This window comes from the organism of the source record quoted next, unplaced genomic scaffold (genome assembly GCF_019419815.1).
Source record: "Pyrus x bretschneideri cultivar Hongxiangsu unplaced genomic scaffold, Pyrus_bretschneideri_v1 Contig23, whole genome shotgun sequence".
NCBI classification, from domain to species: Eukaryota; Viridiplantae; Streptophyta; class Magnoliopsida; order Rosales; family Rosaceae; genus Pyrus; species Pyrus x bretschneideri.
In genome coordinates this window covers 4,307,219-4,324,870 of record NW_025999535.1, presented here as the reverse complement: position 1 = coordinate 4,324,870, position 17,652 = coordinate 4,307,219, and the positions used below count along the sequence as shown (strand labels likewise).

General features: G+C 37.8%; 5 protein-coding genes across 6 annotated transcripts; 4 read left to right on the top strand and 1 right to left on the bottom strand.

Annotated features, from left to right (window-relative positions):
* Nucleotides 1-1,905: 1,905 nt before the first annotated feature.
* On the top strand, nt 1,906-2,415 carry LOC103931526 (homeobox-leucine zipper protein ATHB-52-like). The gene has a single exon (XM_009341036.2). It carries the CDS (start codon nt 1,906-1,908, stop codon nt 2,413-2,415), a length of 510 nt encoding a protein of 169 aa, XP_009339311.1.
* Nucleotides 2,416-4,874: 2,459 nt separating this feature from the next.
* LOC103931527 (E3 SUMO-protein ligase MMS21) lies at nt 4,875-8,035 on the top strand. Its single transcript, XM_009341037.3, has 7 exons — nt 4,875-5,100; nt 5,189-5,260; nt 5,522-5,632; nt 5,731-5,841; nt 7,092-7,231; nt 7,458-7,537; nt 7,623-8,035. The coding sequence occupies exons 1-7, from the start codon at nt 5,011-5,013 to the stop codon at nt 7,754-7,756; spliced, it is 738 nt and encodes a 245-aa protein (XP_009339312.2). The 5' UTR covers nt 4,875-5,010; the 3' UTR covers nt 7,757-8,035.
* Nucleotides 8,036-8,183: 148 nt separating this feature from the next.
* On the bottom strand, nt 8,184-9,961 carry LOC103931528 (UDP-glycosyltransferase 79B6-like). Its single transcript, XM_009341039.2, has one exon. It carries the CDS (start codon nt 9,959-9,961, stop codon nt 8,567-8,569), a length of 1,395 nt encoding a protein of 464 aa, XP_009339314.2. The 3' UTR covers nt 8,184-8,566.
* Nucleotides 9,962-12,366: 2,405 nt separating this feature from the next.
* Nucleotides 12,367-14,154, top strand: LOC103931537. Its single transcript, XM_048585925.1, has 2 exons — nt 12,367-13,204; nt 13,520-14,154. Exons 1-2 carry the CDS (start codon nt 12,628-12,630, stop codon nt 13,852-13,854), a joined length of 912 nt encoding a protein of 303 aa, XP_048441882.1. The 5' UTR covers nt 12,367-12,627; the 3' UTR covers nt 13,855-14,154.
* An 812-nt stretch (nt 14,155-14,966) lies between these two features.
* Nucleotides 14,967-17,104, top strand: LOC103931529. Of its 2 annotated transcripts, none has more exons than XM_009341040.3 (4): nt 14,967-15,497; nt 15,946-16,164; nt 16,594-16,619; nt 16,703-17,104. In XM_009341040.3, exons 1-4 carry the CDS (start codon nt 15,123-15,125, stop codon nt 16,935-16,937), a joined length of 855 nt encoding a protein of 284 aa, XP_009339315.2. In that variant the 5' UTR covers nt 14,967-15,122; the 3' UTR covers nt 16,938-17,104. The 2 variants fall into 2 exon arrangements, with proteins under 2 accessions (XP_009339315.2, XP_048441449.1); XM_048585492.1 differs by having other exon boundaries at nt 15,366-15,497; nt 15,954-16,164.
* The last annotated feature ends 548 nt before the right edge of the window (nt 17,105-17,652 follow it).

Sequence of the window (17,652 nt, the reverse complement as noted above, 5' to 3'; positions counted from 1 at the left end):
TTAATGTGACTTGTGAAGTACAGCAATTATTAGGAAATAATCGAGTTAGAGCTGTAGCTATGAGTGCTACAGAGGGTCTAAAGAGAGGAATGGAAGTGATTGACACCGGAGCTCCTCTAAGTGTTCCAGTCGGCGGAGCGACTCTAGGACGAATTTTCAACGTGCTTGGAGAGCCGGTTGATAATTTAGGTCCTGTAGATACTCGCACAACATCTCCTATTCATAGATCATTAACCTGCATTTTTATTAAAGATTAGTTCCAAAAACATTTTTTCTAAAAGCATATTTAGTCATATAAAAGCATTTCCCAACTAAACCGTATAATAATAATACAATCCAAGTTCAAAATTCTCCTCCACAACACTCATAAAACTTGATTAAATTGATGATCCACTATATATAGCAAATTTGCACTCATGTAACCCATAAAAGGTTAATTAGTTTTAAAAGTAAAAAATTAGATCCAAACAAAGATACTAAACAGAAATTGGAGTAGAATAGAAGGAGATATTTCGAAGTCTTCATGATTTGACATGGCGGCAAATTTATAACACCTTGGTAACCCCGTCGTCGATGAGTATTGACATGAGTGAGATTAGAGGTACTATTTATGGCTAATCGGTCTAAAGTCACCAGACGTGCTTCTCCTGTCTTTTCAAGAAATCAAAGCAAGTCTTATACAAAAAGAAAACAAAAATCAAATGAGAAATTGAGAAAGTCGCATTATAAAGTTGTAGTAATAACTGACAAGCAGCCCCTGATCAATGATAAACAAACCACAATTCAGGTTAGCTTCAAGTTTTTGTTGCACTGTAACAAAACAAAAAATGGTTCCTTTGGGAACATCTCATAAATTGGAAAAGAAAAAAAAAAAAAAGTGATATTCGCATATTTGTTTTTATTTTTCACATACTTCTTATTAATTTTTTTATTTTGATTTTCTTTAATTCATTCGATCTAAGAATCAAAAATAAAAAATGTATGTTGGAATTAAAAATAAATATATGGATTGCACCATAGAAATAAAAAATATCACAACCAGGTCAATTTTATACACTTATTCAAACAATGCCACGTGGCACTACGTGATTGGTTGAAAATCTTAGCGGAAATCTATTAAAAAAATAGTACGTTCGGATAATGACACGTGGCGTGACGAGATTGGTTAAAAATCTTATCGAAATCTTGCCTAAATTATTGTAAACAGGAAGTGACACGTGGGTTGTCGGGATTGGTTGAAAATCTTAGCGGAAATCTATTCAAAAAATAGTACGTTCGGATAATGACACGTGGCGTGACGAGATTGGTTAAAAATCCTATCCGAAATTAAAACTATTTTTTTTATTATTTTATAAAAAAATTATTTAATATTTTAAATGGACTGGGTGCCAGCGCATTTTGTAGGGGTGGAGATCGTTTGTGCTAGCGCATTTTTAGACTAGGTGCCAGCACATTTTTTTTGGGGTGGAGATGCTTTGGCCTATTACTGTTCATTGGGTCTATTACTGTTCAATTAAGTGGATAAATGGGCTGGGTGCTGGCACAAAGTGGATAGGGATGGAGTTGCTCTAACACTACCAATATGGAAAGGGAATTAATGCTTATATTATTTGATTTTTAATTAACAAAAACTAGTTTTCAAAAAAAAAAAAAAAACCTTAAAAGTCATGTATATAGAAGATAATTATAACATATTAAAATTGCAGAAGGAGGGAGGTGGGGTTACATCCCACGTGAAAACCCACAGGGACATGAACTCTCTCTCTCTCTCTCTCACGTTTTCAAACACTTGTAAATTAGAGAACATAATTAAGTATAAATATATTCAACTGAGATCATCTCAGAAATCTCCAAGCTTATCATACAACTCTATAGCCAGCTGGAGATAGCAAGATCAACTAAATCATGGATTTTTTCCCCACCTCAAACCACAAAAACCAATTCAAACACAGCAAAAAGAGGCTAACCCAAGACCAAGTGAAGCTCCTAGAGATAAGCTTTGCCTCCAACAACAAGCTCGAACCAGAGCGCAAGCTCCTGCTGGCCAAGCAGCTTGCAATCCCACCGAGACAGGTTGCGATTTGGTACCAGAACAAGCGCGCTCGGTGGAAGACACAAAGCCTCGAGTTTGACTATAGTGCTATCCAAGCGAAGTTGGAGAGTACCCTAGCTGAAAAGATGAGGCTTGAGAAAGATGTTGAGAGACTTAGAGGCGAGCTTAAGAAGGCTCATGAAATTGTGTTGGCCTTGAACCAACAATCACAAATGTTTCCTGATAATCCTGTGATTTGTTCAGTATTTGATTCTTCTAACTGTAGTGATGAGGGTGTTGGGAGTTCTAGCCTGCAGCCGCATGAGGATGATGAGGTTAAGCAACTTGAGGAGCTCTATGCTTCTTTGATTGGCATGCAGTGATGGGTTTAATCTTTTTTTTTTCTTTTGGTAATTAATGGGTTTAGTGTTTAATATTACGGGGTTATATGTGATTAATGTACGTTTGATTCTGCATGAAAATGCTTCTAATTAATTTTGATGTTCATCTTAGAATTTATTTTTCGTACTCGGCTGTTAATTAATTACATTGCAATTAATTTGCTCACTCATACAAGCAAGCCAGTACATATCTTTAAGAGACAGTGAAGAAAGAAAATATAAGTCAATTTGTATAGCAATCCTTCTTATGTGACGTGAGATGATTCAATCAAATTAATTAGATTCATAATTGGGTCTTAAATTATTTCTTCCATGGTGGTTTGCTGGCTGTCAGTCAAGATTCTTTGGTGAGACAATCAGTTTGTTGTACAGTTAATGTTGTATGAATAGTTGAATAAGATCATATAGTGCTCAAAATATTACACACACACACGCGCACATATATATATATATATATATATATATATATATAATAAAGTTAGATTTAGAATCCCACATGAACTAGGACTGGCCGAAGGCTATTTGGATTTGATCAATGATTTGAAGTCCGAGTAGAATTCTACTTCGGTCATGAGGAATTGCTATTATAAATAGAGAGGAGAGTACATCATTCAAGACCCTTCCAAATCAACACACAAATCTGTCATGCGCAACCTCTCGCTATTCGCAAAACCTCTCAAATATCTTAAGATTTTTATTTTACCCTTTTTTCTACCAACACACCTTTAGCTTGAATAAACAGGTTGGCAATCCGCAACATCTTTAGTTTGAATAAACAACACTAGAGCCGTATAATCAACTGACCAAGGAGCACCTTCAGTTCCTTCAGTTGGATAAACAACATTACTTCGAGACCGACTAGTTATCTATCCAAGTCTCAGTCAGCAAGGATTTTCGAGTCCTTGTTGGAAGAGGCCATTTCATTAGCCTTCTCGGTGAAGTGAGGTATTACCAGGTTACGACATTTGGCACACTGAAAGCCGAATTTGTTATTGAACTTCTCAAAACTAGTAGCCTTGTCTTCAGGCTCTAGAACCCAAAGTTCAAGATGTGTTCCTTCCTCAACCACAGTCGCAAGATTTAAAAGTCATCAGCGCGCCCAATGCCACATCAACATTCATTCACTCCCTAGCCAAGCTCAGCCGACGAGTTGGCACGCCACGCCACGCATTCAACCAAATGACGTAGTTAGCTTATTAGCTCTTCAGCTTGCGCACCACGTAGGCTAAGTAGTTTTTAGAGTCAACAATATTGGAACACGGTTATGAGATCTTACTATTCTATTCAAATTATAATAGGTAAATTTTTTTAATATGCAATTAAAAATTAGACATGTTAATCATAAAGTCGTTCATTTTTAAAATAATAAGTAATACACATAAGAGTTTCTAGTACATTTAGTTATGAGTTTGAGTTCCCAATTAACTGTCTGAATCTCTAATTATTAATCCTCGCTATGTCATGTACCATATTAATCAGCTCTTTTTGCTTTAGTAATGCAACCTCCAAGTCCAATTTTATATTCTATTTCAAACCAAACAAGGAATGCAAATGGTTCTCGGCCCTCGATCTCTCTCTTTCAAAAATGTTGTTGACTTCCATTTACGACCATCGTGATCGGACCGTTGCATCATGAGGTGGTTCTCCCATTTGTATTGGGGCGTTCTCATGACCTAGTTCTAATTTGGGAGAAAAACTTATATAAAAAAGATTTATCGATAAATCATGTTTTGATTCATAATACATAATGTCATGTAAAATACAAACTTACACATAATATTATATAATTGAACCCTGTTCCGTACATAGTAGCCAAAAGTTGGCAACAAAGAGAGGAAGAAAGTCCAAAAACAGTACATAAAATTCCAAATCGAACTTAATTCAAGTGCATTTGTGAGCGACTTCGAAACTATGGTTGCAACATGGACATGATATAACAAACACATGACTATTTGAACGAGCGATTATCTTACCGACCAGTTTCTTTTTATTAATGGCGTAAGAGATTTGAAGTTGGATTTAACATTAGAAATAGAAATGACATTAGATAAATAGCTAGTTGGTATTTTAGGACTACTACTTAGTATTTAAGAGTAGTGTTTAAAATTTCTTCGATACGATCGAAATTTCAATTAAAATCAATAGATTTCGTCTATATTTTCGACATATCAGTTAAATATAGGGATCGATAGGTACATGGAGTTGGAACGAGATTGCAGCAGCATGCGAGTTGCCGTGGTACGTTTTCCTAGAATAGAATGACTCTTATGTATATATTGAAACCTCGACCGTTGGATCATGCCAATGAATCTTGTATAAGGCTAAGATCAAAATGGGATATGTTTCGCTTTGGCCTTGTGATATACGACTCGTCGCATTTCAGAAGAGGAATGGACGATGCCGTTTCGTACTTTTTGTTCTTTCTACTCCGCAGTCTCCCTCCAAAATTGCCCATATATCTCTGTAGTCTGTACTCGAGAACTGTTGCCCTCGCTCACACCAGCGAAGAACCCGCCAATCAGCCAACCGGTTCGCCTGAACCCGGTTGTCGGAAACCCCTACAACCCTCATCCCTCCATGGCCTCGACCTCTCGCACTCATGGCGTCATGGGCCGGATCCGAACCGCCACCGTCAATCTCCACGAGGACAACCAGTCTCTTATCTCCGTAAGCTGTTAATTTTTATGCCTTTTTATTTTTGTAGGAAAAAAAATAGCAGTTTATTGTTCTTATGGAAGATTATCTCTGGTTTCAGGATATTGGGAAAGCTTTCAGTTTGATGAAGGAAATTGCAGTCGATTTCGAGAGGGCTAAGCAATTTGAGAAGGTAATGTCCTTAAACGAGAAGTGGTTTTAATTTCTGAAATTTGTAGGTGCTGCTAAAAGCCTGAAACTTTAGCAAAGTTCTGAATTTTTTGAGTAATTTGAAATTTTGGGTTTATCTAATGTAATTGCCATTTGGACATGTTTTGGCTAGAAACTGTTAAGATAAAATGGAATTGTAATTGTGATTAAAATGCTCCATCGTAGATCATAGATTGAAGATATGAATTATTTCTCAAGATATGAGAACTCGAAACTGTGACAGGTGAAGGAGCTCGAAAATGCCGTTGTTGAATTGGTGGCTACTTATGAAGACTGTTCGCATTTTTCGTCAGCAATTGAATCTGTTGGACATAAATACCAACCTGGGCCTGAGGTGCTAGGAATTTTCTTTTTCACGTTTTGTTTCGCATTCAATGACTTTGCTTATTCTTGTCCCGATCTTGACTGACTGATTTGTTGTTTATGGGCCAGCTTACTGATTTCGATAAGTTGTTCAAGAATGAGGTTGCACAGCTGAAGGCATACTCATCTTCAGTTCCCCAAAACCATCCTTTGATACGTCAATTCCGGGAAGCTGTCTGGGTATGAACTTTTGTTACTTTAAATGCACAGAATAAGATTTTGAAAATTTTCGCTGACTTTCGACAATGCTGTTGGCCAATACTAAAGTAAGCACAATGAATTAGTAATGCTTCTTATTTGGTTTTTAGTAATAAACTTCACCTCGACTTTCTTATGACAGGCTGGAATGATGCTAACTAGTTTAGAAACCAAACAATTGTTAAAAGCACTTTTCTGCCTAACTTAGCAATAGTTTGTGTAATTATTTTATTTCTTGAGTTGAAGGGAATGTTATTTATGTCTATGGCTAAAAGGGTATAAAATTTCATTAACTGAGCAAGTAGTTTTTTGGTTAAGCTCTATTCTGACTAATGTTTGCCAATCCTTAGACTAAATGGCCGTTGTAACCTTGGTGCTGTATGCCAGTATATGAGTATAATTGTAACTGCAAAGTGTTGGGAGAAGTAAACTACTTATTAGAGTATAGCACGTCTTACGTCAAAGAGAATTGATGGTTTTAGGTGTTATATCTTTTCCCAAATGAATATGATTTGTGGAGATACTGTTTATTGTAGTTTTTCTTATTCTTGTTAAAGGGTAGAAAGACCATATATGGGGGGCAAGTATGCTAGTCTCTGTTGACAAATAAAGGCTTAATTCAGCTTATGACAATAGGTTATGTTGTATGATAGTTCTGCGGTAATATCTTGTTATGGCAATTGTTTCTGTGGTATGTATCTCCATGCTTGGGAAGGAATATTAAGTGCTTCATTGGTATCTAAATTATACCTCGTCTGATGCATTTTGAAACTTGTAAGATCAGTCATCTGTGTTGACTGTTGTTAAGGTAACATATGTTTGGGTTTCAAATCCTTCTTTTGCTGCATGTTTCGTTTCTCCGTCATTCTGTGCCTCATAATTTTGTCTCATGCTTAATCCTCTTTATGTTTTTGTAAGCCTGAAGTTAAGGGATGATTGCAATCTTTCTGTTATGAAAATATACAGTGGAAGTAGCGGAAAGTAAGTTCTTATGAAAATTATTTGTTCATAGTGTTCTTTGTTTGTTAGGCAAATGTTTATAGTTTAGTGCAACTTGAGCAGTAAATTTGCCGAGGAGCAGAGAAAGTATTCTTTAAATTGAAAGTGTCTGTATCGTACCGAGGAATGGAAGCTATTATTACTGTTAATATTCTACTACGGATGTGCATGTGCATTATTTGCTTGTCTCAGGTTTTTATTTCTGAGTTGGAGTTTTTAATATTTTTCTGCAGAAAGTCCATCACGCAGGAGAACCTATGCCAGGTGAAGAGCAGGAGGACATTGTAATGACGAGCAACCAAAGCAGTATTTTGAATGTCACTTGTCCATTAAGTGGAAAGCCTGTCACTGAACTGGAGCATCCAGTTCGCAGGTGCTGTATCAGTTACTTCAGACATTTATCTTTTTCCTTTTTGGGAAAATATGAATTTACGGTCTTTGCTGAATGTTGGTGTCGCATAAGACTTCTAGCATTGAGTATTTATGTGTGTTTAGGCGTTTCCAGTCCCTTCTTATATTTACTTTAGCTCATACTACACTGTTGTAGACCTTTCTAATGTTAAAGTTTTTTCTTGGTGTATTTTTTCCCCCAAATGCAGTGTCATATGCAAGCATGTTTACGACAAAGGGCATATCATGCATTACTTACGGGAAAACAACACACGATGCCCTGTTGCAGGTATATTTATTTTTTGTTCCCCTACATCAGTTGGACTTATACTTTGGTGGGATTGCTAAACCCTTTTGGTTTTTCCTCCTATCAGCTTGCCCTGCGAAATTGAAGTCAGATAAAGTGAAGGATGATCCACTGTTAGCCGCTGATATTGATGAATTGCGTAAATCGCAGAATCAGAATGTCATGACTGATGTGATGGACGTCACTGAGTTTGAAGAGTGATTGGATGATTTCGGGCTGTGAAAAGTTTCTAAAATGACATTACAGCTATTTGGACATCTTTTAGGTCGTTGTGAAGTAGTCGGGTATTCTGTAGAATGGTTTTGTATAGAGTGACCTGGTTTTATGATATTGCATATGTAGTTGAAAGCACTTCCAGTTCCTTCTCTCTGTTGAATTCTTTTAGACTGCATTTGGACAAGTGCATTAACATGAGGCATTCAGTTGGATTGCCTAATTCAAATTGTTTACTTGGTTAAATCTCATTATTCTGTATTTGAAGTGGTTTAGAGAGTAATTGTGAAAGAACCCGTTAACCAAGTTGTACAATGAACAAAGTTAGAACTCACAACTTCTTTGGGCTGTGCAGTTGGGTTTGAGTAACTACCTATTCTTTGTACTAGCTCTTTTACGTGTGGTGAATTTTTAAGCTTCACACATAGATAATATAAATGGGTGATGTTGAGTACGTGTGGCCGTTGAGCTTCACATGCGAGCCAACTTGGTTTGATACCAAGAAGAAATTTGGAGTTTCATCATAAAATCAATTGGTAGTATAGGAAGTAATTCAACCGCCTACAAGTCCTTGCATAATTTGGTCTTTCACATGTGAGACTTCGTTCTCACATTCTCACACTTACTAATAAAAATAATTCCAACCCCACACATTAAGACAAATAATGTTTCTTACAGTGTAGAAGCCTAATTAAAACGTAACATTAAATTTCAACACAAAACAAGAAAATAAAAACAACAAACGTGCAACTACAAAAAAATAAAAAAAAATTAAAAATTAAAAAAAACTGGTAGAAGCTAATTTACAAGCTCTTTCAACTTCTGAACAAACCTATCGATATATCCACTCATAAACCCAGGAGTTGTTAACGCTTCCATCCACTTTGCATGGTTCTTCTTCACCATAACACCCACCTCACTCTCTTCATCCATCACACTTTTAACAGCTTTGCTCAAACTCTCCTTCGAAAACCACCCACTTTCTTCCCTCCCCACCTCCACAGCAACCTCGAGCTTCTTAACCAGCAATTTGGTGTTCAAGATTTGGTCACCAAGATGTGGAACCAGCACAATCTGTTTGTCACTCATCAAAGACTCCCACATTGATCCAAACCCACAATGGTTAACAAAGCACCCAACTGCTGGGTGGTTCAAAATCAATGTCTGCTGCACCCAGCTCCCAACCACCACCCCTCTCTCTTTAACCCTCTCTTCAAACCCTTCCGGCAATGCCTCTTCAATTGTCTCGCAACCCAACGGCGGTTTCAGAGCCACAAAAAATGGCAACCCAGTTAGCTCAAACCCTAACACGAGCTCTTGAAATTGGCTTTTTTCGAGAACCCATTGGCTCCCGAATGCGCAAAACACCACAGATCCAGCCTCAAACCCAGCAAACCACTTCGCCCACCGGTCCTCTAATTGTTCAGTGTTATTATCGGATCCCAGACCCAAAACAGGACCAGTTAAAAGCACCGGCCTTTTATACTGATCTTCCATGTAATCACACATATCACCCTCAAGCTCTCTGCACGTTCGAATGGACAAAGCGTCACATTCTTTCATACAAATTATGGTCCGATCGTAAAATCTGATCCCGTCCCCAAACGGCTCCGTTATGAACGTCAACGACCGGGCCTCGTGTCCTTGGAGAACCACAGTCGTTGACGGGTACCCAGCAGGTGGGACCCCTAGCTCCTTCGCTGTAATAGGCCGGTCCTTGGGGACCTGACGCGCTGGGACAAGCGCAATAGCGAGAGCCGCAGCGCATACAACATTGTAACAAACGGACTTGATGCCGTTTTTCCTCGCAATCTCCGGCACCCAATGTGCAGCATCGTACAAGACAAAGTCGGGTTTGTTTGCGCTCAGGAAGTGTTCGATTTGGTCGCGTGTGAGGTCCATGGCAGCGGCAAGAAAATGGATATTGTGAATGGGTATTTCCGAGGCGATTTCAGTGCCCTCGGGGAGGCCGTCGAAGTGGGGGACGGTGACTGGAGAGAAAGTGATGAGGTTAGGGTGGTGGTTGAGATGTTCGAGCTGAAGGATAGCTTTCTTGGGCACCAAGAGAGTGACTCTATGGCCTCTGGCAGCGAGCTCGTTGGAGAGGTGAACGTATGGGGTGATGTGGCCCATGGCAAGCCATGGGAACATGGCTAAGTGAAAGCTTGAGGAGATCTTGGGTGGTTCTGCCATTTTTAGGGTTAAACAGCTAGCTCTAGCTCTTGGAAAAGTATGGTGAACTATAGTTCGCATGCAATGAGATCTTGTTTGATGTTTCCTCGTTAGTTTGGTCAAAATCTCAGATTTATTTGCAAAATTTGTCGGATCGTTGGTTATACGCGTTTATGTTTGTTGGCAACCACGCGAAAGTTGGTAAAAACTTTGGCCCAATTGCTACAAATAACTAGACTTGTTTCTAAAGGGAAACGTTGAAATTTTCAAAGACTGCATTGGTTACAAACTTACTATGCATGTACGAATTTGTTCATGTAACAACTTGGTGAAACAAAGAGTTGACCAAAACAAGTTCTTGGTTTCAATGAAAATTAAACTTCAGTTAACCCTTCTTTAGATTTCTTTTATAAAAAAATGTTATTCTTGTCACATTTTCCACCATCTAATAGAGCTAGGACCCAGAAGTGTTGATGAGCCCTACCTCTATTAAAAAGGTAGTACAAATGTGGTAAGTATATCACTCGTCTTTTATAAAGTTTACGATGTTACTTGCCGTATCAGTTTAATTTTTGTTTAATTTAGTCTAGCATGGGAAGAGAAGTACACCATGTCCTAGCCAACTCGATTAAGTCCAATTACAGTAAATTTTCATCCTTAAGTATTCAAGGACCAAAATTGAAATCTACACTCGAAATTAACCAAAACAATCTTAAATATCCAAAAATAAAATCTAATTACGATTTGCTTTGTTACTTAAGAGTGAAAACGCAAGTTGAATATATGTTGTTACGCTTTGTCAAGGATAGAGATTAATGACAGGACAGAAGAAAGGCAAGTTAATGAAAACAAGTTCACAGTTTCTTTCCATGTTTTCTATGAAGTTGCGACGTTCATATGAGTTAGCGGCGAATTCTAATCCCAAAAAACAAGGCACCTCTTTTTTCTGAAGCAATAATGAAGATCACTGATCAATACTTGTGGTTGCGGAAGTTATATAGGAACCTCAGACATTATTTTCTTCCGACATCGACGTGTCTGCACATACATGCAAGTTGGGCAACAACATGAGTATAATCAACATCTAATGAGATGTGGTAATTACGCATCAAATAGTACATAAATGTGGTACGAAAATGTAGTTTTCCTCGCAACATATTGCAGTAATCTCCTTACCATTAACGTACTCTTATGTGTATGAATTGGTTGTTAATATTAGTATCAATTAACGTCGCGAGTCTGTGATATTTGTAAGGATAATCAAGCTCCTCAGTAAGTGATCCTCTTTCAGATGCATGGCTATTGGCTTGTCTGGGACCAAGAATGATCTCTGCACGCCGTGGCTAGAGTCAGCATATTGAAGAGCATGAGTCTTGCACCGTGAAAGTAAAGTAATTAAAGTTACCATCCGTCATTGTTCTTGGTTTAAGCTCGTCAACTCTATCTCCCCATGGAAATTGGAAAGGAATTTTGAAGGTGATGGGCTTAGAACTGTGACCTAACACTTGATCTGGGTTGAACATTTTTGGACTCTCATCCTTTTTCATTACTTTGAGCCATCTTGAAGTTTGCGTTGGGGTTACTAGGCCTGTCATGTAATTAGATTCTCACTTCAAATAAAAACAAAACAAATTCCATATGAACTATTGTCCATTGCCATTACCAATACTATTGTAAATACATAGAATAACTTGTCCAACAGACATCGACAACTTACATATTTGAATAACAGACAACATTATTAACATCATATCAACAAGGATAAGCTAGAGAGACCAAATTTTTTAAACCAAATGATTTAGTTGTTGATGATTGAATTATTACTCAAATGTTGATTAACGTGCTTATTTTCTATTGGTGACACATCATTTTATTTGCAAATTTGGTTTAAAATTTTGGTCTCCCTAGCATTACTTAATCAACAATATCTATACTATCTCATTACTACACACACACACACACACACACACACACACATAAGTGTTTTAGACTTTCACTTGTTCCGCCTTTGTCACAAATGATAAGATAATCTACACTAATTTCATCTAAACTACAAAAATGAAAATTCGATCTTGAATACATAGGATAATCTACACTAATTTCAAATACTCACGTCGGTCTCTTTATTTCAGCAACACAAGTTTGTGTTCTTTCTAAAACGGCCAATTTCCATGTTGTTTTGTTCGTCGGAGAGAAGTGTTTTCTTTAATTTGTATTTATTTTGACACCTAGTACCTTAGTTGTCATATATATTATACGCAAAAACATCATGTGCATCTCTCTATAAACAAAAGTTCACCACATGGAGAGTGTGCTGGCATCGACCCTGTCATTGACATAAGTTGTTGACCCTTCTCCATATTTCTTAGTTGTATGAACTTAAGTGCCACACTCCCTGCTTCGAAATCTTATCTCGTCTCTCCACTTAGCGCACATCATGGTCCCTCTCTGTCCAAATGCATGTATTTCCACATTAAAATATGCTTTTATCCCGAAAATTATGTCTTACAAGAACATGGTTCCATGCCCCCACATGGCTTCCCAAGTCAGCCCACAGCTAGCTGTGTTTGATCATAATTTTAGTTTTTTTTTTTTTTTAATAACTATTTTGCAGCTTAATTTAAAGGCCAAAATATGGGTGTCTTTTACTGGTTGAAATCCGAGAGGAACTACTTTTGTGTGGAACCATGGAGCCTGTTGGTGATGACCCAATTGAGCAATCTGCAAGTAGGAAAGAAGACAATGTGGAAGAAGCCAATGATCTTTTGGAAGAGTGTTGGTTCTTTGATAACTTGCTCAACAGGAAACAGAAGATGCTAAGGTGTTTTTCTGATCCTCATAGCAACTCATCAGATTTTGGCCAAGAAATGTCAGTGAAGATGAATAAGGCCACAGAAGGCGGTGGATTTTCCAGTCCAAATTTGGTTCGGACACCATCGTTGCCGCTTCATATAGGGAGGCAGGAGAATGTTCAAGTGAAGCAAAGTGGTGGTAAGAGTGGCGTGAGCAAATTGAAAAGGCAAACGTCGCATCAGAAGATGCTGCAGACAACAACGTCCCAACCGCCGGTTTGTATTCGGAGGAGGACAGGAGTTCAGGATAGAGAAAGTGATATCAGAAGAAGTCAAGTAAATGGGCAACCGGTGCGTCACAATTTGCTCAGGACACCCTCCTTGCCACCATGCCTAGGAAGAGAAGAGAGAACCCAAGAAAGTGTTCCACAAAGACACAAGGTACTAGCTAGCTATGACCATTATGTTTTTAGTTTTTAGTTTTAAAATATACTTTAATCATAATCATGGATTAATAGTTTGAGAAAAGTCACCATGCATTCCTCTAATTCACTCGTTTATGCATTAAATTAATCTTAAAGGAGTGTATAGCTAATAACTTTTCTGAAGCATCAATAACATCTCACTATTAAGAAAACAACGGTATAGTTAATCCGTCGTTATCTTACAATGTTCTTACGTTTGATTATTGCAGGGGCTCATGACACAATGTTCTAGCATTCCAAGATATAGACCCCCAAAAACCACAGAAGGGGAAAGCAATATGATTAGTACTGAAGGGATTAAGGAAATGAGGCGCGATGCCCTAATCAACTGACGACGAGAAAGAGCCTAAGTGATCTTGAAATTGAAGAACTGCAAGGGTTCAAGGACTTGGGGTTCACATTTGACAAGGAAGAGTTGAGCCCTAGTGTGGTGAACATACTTCCTGGGTTGCAAGAAAAGAAGACAAGTGAAGATTTGAACCCGGCACATGTTAGGAGGCCTTATCTTTCTGAGGTGTGGCTGGCGCAAAGCTGCGCAGCCCCGCCACCTCCAAATTTGGGTGCAACTAAGTCTGCTGAAGACATGAAGGCACAGATCAAGTTCTGGGCTAGAACTGTGGCTTCTAATGTGCGCTAGGGAGTTTTATTTTGTGATATTTAACTTGATTTACATACCGATCGATTTATGTAGTCTGATTGTATTAAAAAAAGTAACATCCAGTAATCCATTCAAACCAATTAATCCAACCCAATTTGATTCGCTTCAATAACTTTGATGATCTGATTGGATCATCAAATTCAAAAATCTGTGTGAGATAGAGAGAGGGAGAGGGAGTTGCAATTGTCTAATCTCAATGATCCGTTCTCATGTGATACTCGAGTTTCTATTGTATTATTTCACTTCATATGTATTATTTGTCGTTTTTATTTTGCAAAATAATTTTTCAAAAACATTTTGTAAAAATGATACCAAATGAGCCTAAATGTTTCTAATTTTACATTTATGGTCATTTCTGTATTCATAGAAAAACCATCTACTTGAACTATATTTTGTAGAACACATAATGTAGCGGTTAATTGTTGACTTCCTATTTAAATAATTGAAGACATAATTTTGATGATCCGATTGGATCATCAAATTCAATAACTTTGATGATCTGATTGGATCATCAAATTCAACAATCACGTGTGAGATAGAGACAGGGAGAGGGAGTTGCTGTTGTCTAATCTCAATGATCCACTCTCATGTGATACTCGAGTTTCTATTGTATTATTTCACTTGATATGTATTATTTATCGTTTTTATTTTGCGAAATAGTTTTTCAAAAACTGTTTGTAAAGCATTACCAATGAGCCTAAATGTTTCTAATTTTATATTTATAGTCATTTCTGTTCATAGAAAATACCATCTACTTGAACTATATTTTGTAAACCACATAATGTGGCAATTAATTGTGGACTTCCTATTTAGATAATTAAAGGCATAATCTAACCATCAACCGTCACATCATGTGGTTTACAAAATATGATCTAAAAATATGGTTTGTCTTGCATTTTTCTCCTTTTCAACCGCATTTTGTTGACAGTTGGGCTTCCTTCTTGAATTCTTTAAAACATGAAGTCTTACTTTATCGTCACGTCATCTAATGTACAAAATATAATTTAAAAATACGATCTTCTTACCATTTTTTTTTATTGGTTGTAAATAAAACCTTAGAAAAAGAGACGGCTTGCAATGCACACATGAAATGTGGTTCAAAATCTGGGGGGATAACCGGATAACAGAGATTTTTCAAAAGCCCCACCAAAATCTTTGATTGACGAGATAGAAAATAAACCAAAAAACAGAGCCATAACTGAACTCCTCAGCAGCTTAGCTCTCTCTCCCTCTCTAAAATCCGTCAAATGTTGCAGACCCAACACTTTCTCCGTTCCAATTTCCCCATATTTCTCTCTCATCCCCAAACCCACTTTCTCTCTCCTCCTCCACTCAAATTTTTCCACAAACCCACCAATCTCTGCCCCGTCTCAGCCCATTCCAGACCCAGCCTCGAACAATGGCTAGCCGAAGCTCCAGAACCGACGACCGAAACTCCATACACACCCTTGCAATTTGCTCCAGACGGTCCCGAAGAATTGCCACCGTCTTCTTCTCCAGTGTTTGCCACCGATGATGACCCTTCATCTCTCCAAGTGGCCACCAGTGTTCTTCTCACCGGAGCCATCACTGTCTTCCTCTTTCGCTCGCTGCGACGCCGCGCCAAGCGTGCTAAAGAACTGGTAAAGATTGTAGCTTTATTTTCATTTATGTCTACAAATTACTGTTTTTGTGTTTTGGTATTGCTGAGGTTTGGAATTTTAGGAATTGGGTTTTGGTGGGAATTCCTTTTATTTTCAATTACAAGTTTTTTTGGGATTTTGGGGAATGATTTTTAATTCTATTACAAACAATATTACTACTCTTAAGTTACACCAATGTGAGGGAGAGGGTTTGAATGCAAAACGTTGTTGGTTGAAGACGAAGCCATATCCAGCAGGGCAATCCACCGCTTGTCCGGATTGATGTTCATTGACTTTATGTACTTAAATATTACAAGATAATGTGCCATTGTGGTTAATTTTGGATTTTGAGAAATTGGGATACAATTTGCCATTCACTTGAATTACAAATTTTTATGTGTTAATGTGAGCAAATTTGTGGCTTTGATAGAGTGATTTTGGTGCCTAGAAATTTAGGTCATCTGAAGTGAAGAAGTCCTTGAAGGATGAGGCTTTGGATAGCTTGAAAGCACTTTCTACAGGTTCTGTTGAAGCAAAGGGTCCACCCTCACCTGTTCAGGCCTTGCTGGGTGGAATATCAGCCGGTGTCATTGCGCTTATTCTTTACAAGTTCACTACTACAATTGAAGCATCTCTCAACCGCCAAACTATTTCTGATAATTTTTCGGTTAGTCCCTTCATTGCTCTTGTCCTTAATTTTTCAGTTCTAGCCATATTCGTGTTTAACTAACACAATGGTTCGTTATGAGTTTTCTGACACTGGCAGTTTCTCTAAATTTCCATTTAGAAAACAATGATACAGATAAATTCTCTTGCTCTTTAACCGCCTCTTAATTTATGTTGCTTCATTTCTTGTATGCTGGGATTAGCCAGTATACTCTGAATCCACTGTGAATAGAACAGTAGGATTAAGAATTCAAGTGAATACCAAAGGGGCCGGTAAGTTCTTAGATTGGGCTATGACCGGTGATGTCATACACAACTTGAACCACAAAATGCTCTTACTCTTTGCTTGCTATGTAATGTGGTGGTAGAAAAATTGTACTCGAGATACTCATCCTCTTTTCTGAACAATCTACTTGTTTTCTCTTTTCAGGTTCGTCAGATTACAATAACCATCAGGCAGCTCCTACTACTAACTCCTTCCGGTTTTCCTTGCTCTTCATTGATTGGAAGAATGATCACCTTTAATCTTCTGTTGGCAGGACAATTATAAATGGGTTGTGCTACCTTGCAACATTTGTTTTCGGCATCAATGCTGTGGGTTTAGTCCTTTATGCTGGTCAGCTCGCCATCAACTCCATCATGGAAGGTACAAGTGAAGAAACTCAGACTCAAGGTAAGGAGCAGTCGGGCTCATTCAATTCAATGGTTGAGAGCCCCGCAAATAGTGGTGAGAACAGTGATAGGGACGATCAAGGTTCAGATGGAACACAATAGAGCAGAAACCAACTTTGACGCAAAAGCATAGTTTTTTATCATTTCAACTTATTTCAAGGTAAATATATATCTTTGAATGAAATCTGTGCCATTTCTGGCCCTGTCATTTTGTTATGATCAGTCTGCACTCAATCTCCTATTCAATATTAATATATGTTTGTCAAAGATGCAATGGTTCATAGCTGCCATTAATGTTTGTTTATCTTTGCTCATTTATTTTGATAGAAAGGAGAAAATGAGAGTGTGAAAATCACTGTCCTATGCCATAAAGTGTAACAATGATTACAATTACCAAAATCACCAAATTGCGTCATGTCAAAGTTTGCTACGAAAATTTTAAGATAGGAATTAGAATACAAAACATGTGATTTTCCAAACCTCTCTCTCTCTCTCTCTCTCGTGTTAATACTCGAAAATCTTCTCATAGAGTTTAACTTGTTGCCTCTGAATTTAATCTCGTAGTTGTTGGTGGTGGTGGTTCTTGAGTTGTGCTTCCATGCATATGTGATCTTTCATGTTGCTCAGTAGCCCTTTCTATTCTGTGGTTTTCCTTACCTATTTTCCTGATCATATTATCACGGCTCCCAACTGGTCGGAACTGATGCAATGGAGTGGAATTTGAATCAAGTCTGTACAAAACAAACACCATAGTCACTGAGCAAACAAACATTGGAATTGGACCGAAAATCCAGAGCAACAAAATAGTGGCAAAGTA